General features: G+C 58.0%; 1 protein-coding gene across 1 annotated transcript in view; it reads left to right on the forward strand.

The window, feature by feature from the left end:
* The first annotated feature begins 5,413 nt into the window (after positions 1-5,413).
* Positions 5,414-9,005, forward strand: part of CAPN9 (calpain 9) — a 24,007-nt gene continuing 20,415 nt past the window's right edge. Inside the window, 2 exon segments of the mRNA XM_024765620.1 lie at positions 5,414-5,611; positions 7,146-7,291. Coding sequence (XP_024621388.1) covers positions 5,414-5,611; positions 7,146-7,291 — 344 coding nt within the window.

The following is a 9,005-nucleotide window of genomic DNA, read 5'->3' on the forward strand; positions in this document are numbered from 1 at the left end:
TAAAGATAGCATGTTTGCACCCTAAACCATAGGGCGTAAACGCCCAGGGTTCAAGTCGCCCTAAGAGCTGTGTGCAGGGGCTTTAATCTCTGGAACGAGGTTAAACGGATACCTATATCCCTTTTTTTCTGTTCTTTTCCATTATAGTTTATTACACGATATTGAATATAGTTCCCTGTGCTCTACAGTACATCCTTGTTGTTTATCTATGTTATATGTGGTAGTGTGGATCTGTTAATCCCAACACTGGAGTTTTGAGGAGTAGAGCTCCTTCTCAGGGATGCAATTTCCACAGTGTCAGCTGGGTCCAGGGGTTTACTGGGGAGATGAGGCCTCTGGAGGAAGCTGTATTCCACAATAGAGCCTCCAGGCAGCTTCAGCAGTCCTGGGAAATGGAAGGGAAGTTCATGGTCTGTGTGACTCCCAACTGGAATCCCTGTGGGTCAACGGAGGCCCAAGATGGACAGAGAGCATGGGGGGATTGGGCGGGTGCCTGGAGATGACCTCTCACCCCATGATGCAATGCCTTTGCAAGGCTCATTCCCACGCAGGAGAAAGTGGGCTCCTGGGGGGGGAGGAGTGCACAGCCCGACGGGGGGATGGCGCGTGTTCCAGGGGAGGGAAGCGAGTCCCGCCTGGCAGCCAGGTTTGCTGATATGAACTTGGCACGAGGAGCACAAGCTCTCACCTTCTAGGACACACAGTGACACTCATGACCACCACTGGATCTCCTTTTGCAAAGCACAGACTTCTGGGGACGGCCCAAAAAGGGAGACAGAGCTCGCCTGGAACAATGACATCGTTGCTCCGCTCTGAGCTTCAAGCTGGGCTTTTAAGTCTATGGTGAGGCTTTGGAAAGCTGGGCTGTCAACTGAGGGCAAAGGGTCTCTCAGAATCCACAAAATGACATTTTTTTTTTTTTAAGGTCAAAGCTTGGAGGTGTAACTGGAAAGTAAATCATACAGCAAATCGCCAGGGGACAGCAGTTATAAGGTCAAGGTCATTCCCACCTAAGAGAGAAAGCCCCCTGGGGCCGGGAGATGTGACGACCTGAGGTGGGGAGGGCAGAGACCCTTCCCCCTGCCCCCATGTGCCCCTGGGGAGGGCGGAGCGGGCAGAGTCACTGCAGACGGTGCCTACCCTGAGAGGACTCCGCTTTGGCCTTGAGACCATAATATTTAAAACCGACCGAGAACTTACTGCATTGGACTGAACACCCTGCAGAGGCCCAGGAGAGACGTGCACTCCGTGCAGTTTTCGGGCTCCAGGGCCACGGGGAAGCAGGTGCATTTCTGTACATGTGGGACACAGGGTGTGGATTTTGAGACCTCAGGCCCAGCTCTCACTGCAGAAGCTGACAATTCTCAACCTGGGTATGTGGAGCGCCTTTGCATACGCTGTGAGTGCCACGTACCGGGGCACAGGTGGCAGGTGACGACCAGGACAGCCAGTAAGGGAAGAGTGCAGACTGTTCCGTGCTGGGGGGATACAGCCACCAGGATCCTATGGCGGAGGGACTTGGAGTCTGAGAGAGGATGAGGGGGCATCGGCCAGGGCCTCCTCCCTCTGTGAAGCTGCCCTGAGGTCTCACCGCCGCTGGGCCTTGCCCTTTCATGGGCGTCTCAACGTAAAAAGAAACTCAACCAAGTAAGTCTAGAGGGTTACAAGCAAAAACACATTCCCTGTACTCAGTCCACGGCTCTCGTTATGCCTCGTGTAATTCCCAAGAGAACTTTATGTGGCTGTAAACGCCATCCTGGTCCCCCTTTCTCCACAAATGGGAGTGTCCTCTGCGTGCTGTGCTGACCTTGACCTATCGGAGACCTTCCGTGTCAGCGTGGAGGGCTTCCTGGCTCTGCTCCGTGGCTGCCTGGTATCTCACTTCGTGATTGGCTGGGCCATAATTTTTTTTAGCATTCCCTCCAGTGGTGGGCGCTGAGTGTTTTTCAGCGTGTTCCTACAGTGAGCAATCCTGCAACGAAATGGATAAGCTCGAACATCTTCACTTTCCAGGGGTGCAGGTTCGTCTGCAGGTAAGTTGCCAGGAGGGAGTGGCTGCTTTTAGAGAGTGTGTGCATTTGTAATTTTGATAGATATTAATAAGATGCTCTCCAAAACCATTATACCCGTTTACACTCCCACCAGCTAGTAGGAGGGTATTTTTAGCTCAACAGACACAAAGTTTTGAACCTTTCTTCCAAGTCTGCCCCTCCTTCGTTCGTTTGCTCAGGCCTGAAAGCAGGAGGCCCCATCTTGCCCCCCCACCCCCCACCCCGTGAGGAAGTCCGGGCAGTGATTCTCCGAAGGCAATCTGTCCCTTCCTCTCGCCTTCTCTCCTACCACACCTGCCCTGCTCACCTGGACACCTGTGTGAGCCTCCTGACTCACTTCCCCCCTCGTATCTTCCGCCACCGCTTCTCCACACGCAAGCAGCGGGGCCCATGCTACTACCCCCAACCCCGCAGGCAGGCACCTCCCGCAGACACCCAAACAGAGCAATGCCCACTGCGGGGTCGTCTGTTTTTCACACCTGTGAAAACCTGGTCCTAGTGCTGAGTCCGCTCTGCTACTGTAACTCCCGGCCCCCTGGAGGCCAGGACAAGGTCTCTGCGCCCAGGTGAAGGTTCAGAGCGTTGTTCTTGGGTTTTGCCCAGAGGCCTCACAGCCCCAACCGGGGGGCTTCTTGCATCCCACTGCCCTGATACACACACACACACACCACACCACCCCCGGGCTTACTCGGGCCTCTTCTCTGGAGAAGGGGAAACACAGCGGCCTCTGCAAGCTGAGGGTGTGGAGAAGAGAGGAGGAAGGGACAGGAAGGCCCCAGGGCCAGGGTGAGGGTGAGTTAAGCTGGAGTTACTTTAGCAGTTGTTCTGTTCAGCGGAGGAGAACGCAGCTAGAGTGATGAGTGGGCACCGCAGGGCCCAGTGCCATGCATGCCTCTAGGCTGGTGACAAGTGGGCAGGCCTTGCGACAAGCAATGTGCACCGTCCCGTCCCGTTTGTGAGCAAAGCCACGGGCCTCGCCCCCCGCGCGGGCAGAGCGCTTCCCTGCGTGGGTGCCGCAGCTGCGCGCAGGAGGCCGAGATCCCACTGGCCTCCAAGGTCCTCTAAATATTCCATCCAGAGAAGCAGCAAAGGTTTGGAAGATTCACCTGAGAGGCTCAGGTACGGCGTCTGCTTTCCAAGTTCCCACAGCAAACGGGCAGCCAGCTCCGACCCGCCGGGCTGAGCTAGGGCTGGGCTCAGAGGTGCTGGCTGTAGCCCTAGGTCCGGGCAGTAAGCTCTGCTGAGTGCCTGCACCTGGGACGTGGCCGGGGCATGGGCGGGGGGTGTGGACAGGTGACATCTACAACAGCGCTCCTTCCTGTGGACCCTCCCCGCAGACCCTTGCAGGGTCCTGGCAGCTGGCCTGGCCCCCTGCACTGGGATGATGTCCCGGAGAGCAGGGGTGTGAGATGACCTCCAGGAGACTAAGGCACCTCTAAGCGCTTTAAGTGTTATTTCCCGCTCGCGGGTGTTTCTGATTTAGTCACAAATGGCAGTGCAGTCTCTGATTACCTAGTAACTAAGATGGGCTTTAAATAAACACGGGTTCATCCAGTCCACAGGAGAGACCAACACGGCAGGACAGGACCCCTTGCCTGGAGAGGTAGGGGCATGGTATACGGACATGCATCCTGGGGCCTGAGAGGGTCCAGCATCGTGCAAACCCTTTACGACATTGAGATTGTGTTGGATTTCATTTCAAGGTCCTTCCCCCGCACCCCGGTCTCGGGGTCATTTGAAGGGGAAATTCGGAAAAATCTGAGCTGGGGATCATTTCCCTGAGCAGAGCGTCACAGAGATGGATGGCCCTTGCTGGAGATCATTTCCCCGAGCAGGGCGTCACAGAAATGGATGGGCCTCACGCTGCTGCACCTGTCTCCCTGGCTGCTCTCCTTAATCACCTGGAACAGAGCTGTCTTACAAGATGCCGACAGCTCCACTGCCTCTGGCGGAGAATTATTCCAGAATCCTTTATGGTGTGGTCAAAGAAACATAAGAAGCCTTTACTAGAGGCGGCAAAAGAGGCTCAGGAAGGGGGCTCTGAGATCCGGTGTCTAGGGCAGGGCAGGGGACAGACAGCACAGGGAAGGAGGCACCTGCGGCTCCTGACCCGGCCCGTGGACCCTGCTGGCTGTTTGTTCCCAGCCACCCCTCGCGGCCCTCACAGTTGCCCGTCATCCAAGTCACTGAGGAACCGGGGCAAAGAGGCCCTGCCCAAGGTCACCCCAGGCAAATCTAGGAGTCCAACCCCAACTTCAGTGTCTGTACATCCCTGTAGACCATATGCAGGATTCTCTGGACAGAAAGTATGTGGAGGCAAGTGAACGTTCCTGGGAATTGGGGGTCGTGTGAAAACTCAGGCCACAGGCTTCTAACCACACCTATTAACTCCAGACCCCTTGACTCCACGGTGAAGCCCCTAGAAGCCCCGGGGCTTCACGCGGCCGCTCAGAATTTTATTAAACTGCTGCTCCAGAACATCATTTCTTCTCAAACGTGACAGCCTGTTTGTAGAGTTTGGCAGGGCAAGGAATTTCATTAATATGATGTCTGCTTCTGCAACTGTTTTCCAAGACCAGCTGCCAGGAAGGATGGAGACAGAGGCATCCTTGCCCTGGAGGAGGGGCGGATGTCCCCTGTGAGTGCACCCATGTCGGGGGTCAGAGCCATCCAGCTCTTCTGCTTTTGTAAGTAGAGTTGGATGGGGCACAGCCTCGCTGTTTGGTTCGCGCAGCATCGTGGCTGTTTTGCTCTACAACCCAAAGCTGAGTAGCTGCAACACAGACCACACGTCCCACGAAGCCGGGAAGATTTACTATCTGGTTCTTTACAGACAAAGTTTGCCAACTCTGCTCTAAATCAAAATGGGAGGCTGTGAGAAAGCTGTCCATGCAACATGGATTATTGCAATTCACTAAGTTCTCTGCCAACTACAGAACAAGGCGACTCTCTGATTTGAGGTGGTTGAAGATCACCCTGTGCCCTCTCCCCACAGCAAAGCCCACGCTGCCTGCCACCTCCGGGACCAGTTTGGTATCTTGTGCTCTTTTGCCATAAAGCCACCCTCTCTCTCCCACCGGGCTCCCCCGTGCATTAAGCAGAGAGCGCTGTCTCCGCCCAAACCCGGCTCAGCCTCAGAGCTCCCGCTGCGCTACAGGATCCCCTGGGTGGGCAGAGGGCTCTGTGACAGTTTGCCGTCAGGGTGTGCCCCGTTTCCGTCTAACAGGGAGGTTCCCAGGAAAGCAGGCGGAGGCCAAGGTCCACTTAGCCCAGTGTTGCCTCAGTGGTTCCTTTTGACTGGCACCTGCATCTCCCCTCTCCCCACCATCACTGACCCCGAGTCCGCTGGCCCGAGGACAGCCATGCCTTACCTCTACCGGGCCCCAGGACCTCAGGAGCCCCCCGCCCCCAAGGATGCCCGCATCACCCACTCCTCGGGCCAGAGCTTGGAGGAGCTGAGGCAGGCATGTCTGCAGAAGGGCGTTCTGTTGGAGGATGCAGACTTCCCAGCCAACAGCTCCTCTCTCTTCTACAGCGAGAGGCCCCAGCTCCCCTATGCGGTTTGAAGGCAGGAATGATGCTTGGGGGGCAACTGGCTGCTCTGGGTGGTGGCCAGGGTGTCTGGCTCCATGATTCCCCGCCGAGGCCCGGGACTCAGGATCAGAGAGGGTCTTGTCACAGGTGGTGAGTGGAAGTCAAAACTTTATCCGGAAGTGTCAGGTGACATGTCCCACCAGAGCCCAAGGGCAAACACGCAGAAACGGGTGGGAGGTTGTTCCCCGCAGATCCCTTGCGCTAACGTTGAGACCATGCACCCGAGGTGCTCAGGGGCTTCTGGCCAGAGCCTAGGCTGCTCAGAGTGGACAGAAGCTCACTCAGCGAGCACTCAGGACCTGTGCGATGGACAGAAGTCATGTGAAGCAGGGATTCTCTCCCCAAACCATCTCCCTTCCTGGAGGGCAGCCACCATCTGTGTCCCCGCAGGCCCCCCGCCACCAGCAGTCTGGAGGTGATGGTCCCACGTGGCCCCAGCTGGTGTCTGGGACCAGGAGTCGATATTTGCCGTGCTGGATCAGTCAGGGCTCGACCTCTGACCGGGCGCCGGCTGGCTCTCCTTCCGCCAGGGAGGGTGCTGGTCTGGGAACGGCTCCTGTGGGGACAGGACGCTGTGGGCAAGGCTAAGGGTGCCGGGCCCAAAGAGGAGACCCTGAGTGCTGGTGCCACCCTGCCGCTAACCTGACCCCTGACCGTGGTCCCAGGCCTCAGTCTCCCCACCTGTAAGGTGGGAACGTTAACGACCAGCGTAGGTCCGACGTCTGGCACACGGAAGTTGCTCAACTAGTGACGGCTGTTGTTCTGATCGCGGTTGCTGTTACTGCAACAGCTCTGAATCCCATCTCACCATGAGCACCATGTCGACCTCACCATCTCCCTACACTCAAATAATGGCGATATTGTAAACATATAACATGTCTACTTTAAACAAACAAACACGAAAACCTCCGGCCTCTTCAGGGCCGGGCCCAAAGCACACATAAGCTGTTATTTACACAGTGGTAAGCTCTTTTTAAAAAATTAATTAATTAATTTATTTATTTTGGCCGCGCCAGGTCTCAGTCGCGGCACACAGGATACTCGTTGCGGCACGCATGCGGGATCTAGTTCCCCGAGTGCAGAGCCTTACCCACTGGACACCAGGGAAGTCCCACGCAGTGGTTAGCTCTTTACTGCTATTTCCCGTTGTAGACTGTGTGTGTGTGTGTGTGTGTGTGTGTGTGTGTGTGTGTGTGTGTGTGTGTGTGTGTGTGTGAGCGCACATCTATATGCCACGCTGCCCTGGTTCAGGAGTAAGCCACTTCTGATTGTCCAGTATTTTCCTAACTATGACAAGGCGATCACGGAATGGCTCAGCCTTTCTTCTGAGAAATTCCAATCTCTTCCTTTCCTCCTAACTGGTCTCCCTACTTCCGGCCGCAGCCCGTCAGGCCACGTCTACTGTAAGCAGGGGCCTTGCCGTCCCCTGCTCTGCGCCCTCAGCGGGCTCAGCGTTAGCCAGGAGTGAGGCCCAGGCTCCCACATAGCCCCCGTCCCCAGGCTGCCCTGCACCCGCCGCCCCTCCCCGCGGTCGGACCCTCCCGTCGGAACGCCCTGTCCATCTGGGAGGCCCTGCTCTGCCTGGGGAATCTGGGCTGTTGTTCAGGGGCCTCGCCCACCAAGCCTTCCTGGCTGCCTGCAGCACCGTCGGCCGTCCCATTTCAGCACTCATGCTGTTTAAATGTAATGACCTGCCCGTGTCCCTCCTCGGCGCCCAAGCCTTCTGAGAGGCAGGCCCTCATTCATCCCATACCCCACTGCACTCTCAGCTTCCAGCACCTTCTGTCACCTTCTAAACAATGATATCAGCCAACAGTTACTATGACCGGCCAACACTGACTGTTCCGGGATTATCTCATTTAATCCCAAACAGTCCTAAAATCCAGGCGTTGTCATTCTCCCCGTTCTAGCGAAGGAGAAGCTGGAGCCTGATGGTTGACGCACACAGGCAGCACGTGAGAGAGCCGGGCACCTCCCCAGGCACTGCCCCAGAGCGTCGGCCACTGGTGTGACTGGAACCCAACCCTGTCACCCCCGTCCAGGAGGGCGCCCACCCTCCAGCCTGCATGGCCATCCCCTGGCTTCAGGTGTCATTCTGGAGCCCACGGCTCGCCCTCTCTCTGCCAAAGTTGAAATTGCTCCACGATAAGAGCGTGACGTGCACAGGCCAGGCTGGAGACCGTCTCTGTGCCCTCCGGGAACGAGGGCCCCCGGGACCCCCAAGGGATTCCAGCGCCCCAGACCTCAGCTCTGGGAGGTGCTCACCTTAACATTGACGTCTGCTCAGTGTTGCCCCAAATGATGGGCGAGGCTCCCACCCAAAAACCTGACACCTTGGGCCCCTCCACGCTCCGCTTTGATATATCATAACCGGGCAGCTGTCCTTCCTGCATTCACTTTCAGAATCGGTTCTGCCCCTTGCTTGGCCTGCGGCTGCGTTCACCCGCTCTGTCTTCAGTCCCAGAAACACACTCTGCGTGTCTCCTACTCAGGGAGGGCAGGGGCCTTGCGTCCCGTCTGACACACGTCTGTGAAGTCTGAGGTAAGGACCCGGGTGGGGATTGAGGCTGCTCTGGCAGGACAGAGCCCGGGGTCCCCGGGACGGGGTCAGCCAGGGCAGCAGCGCCACGGGAAGAGTCGCGGCGTCCCTCTGGGAGCCTCCGTGGCTCAGGCGCTGTCTGCCTTTCTCCTCGGCCCTCACGTGCTGTGTGTCCCAGCAGCGACTGCCTGGCCGTCCAGTGGGAACGTGGGGCGGGCGCTCTGCCAGCACCACCTTCTTGGCAAACACAGCTCTGCTTGGGGGCCGGGGAGTGGTGCCCAAGAGCAACCAGAGCCAGGAAAGTCAGAGGACGTCCGGGGGTGCTGGAGAGGTGCCTCGTCTCCCCGGGAGCCCGGGGCAAGGAGGTTCCGAGGGGGAACCTGGGCCTGGGGTTGGGGTAGGAAGGGGAGGTCGCCCGGGGGTGAGCCCTCCCCAGGCCTCGCAGGGAGGGCTGTGGATCTGGGGGGGCGTCTCCTGGCCTGATGGGGACACAGCCGGGGTGCAGTGCAGCCGAGGGCCTCCCTTCTGCGCCTGCAGCCCGAGCCCCTCAACTCACAAGCGCCTCGGCTTCCCTTCGCCCCCTGACTTCCTGTCTGCCTGCTCTCATCTGCCGTCTTCCATGCAATTCCCTGCTGACTCTTAAGCCTCCTGAAGGCCCCGGTCCCGCCTCGAGCCTGGGCTGACGGCCCCTGGCAGACTGCGTGCACCATGGCACATGGCCGAGACCTCCCTCACAGTGGGGCTCCCTTTGGGGCTGCCCTCCCCCCAGAGGCCACTGCGCTCCAGGTCCCCCTTCCCCCACCCCGTGCCCCCTTCTGCCT

This window comes from Neophocaena asiaeorientalis, unplaced genomic scaffold (genome assembly GCF_003031525.2).
Source record: "Neophocaena asiaeorientalis asiaeorientalis breed wild unplaced genomic scaffold, Neophocaena_asiaeorientalis_V1.1 scaffold369, whole genome shotgun sequence".
Classification (NCBI taxonomy): Eukaryota; Metazoa; Chordata; class Mammalia; order Artiodactyla; family Phocoenidae; genus Neophocaena; species Neophocaena asiaeorientalis.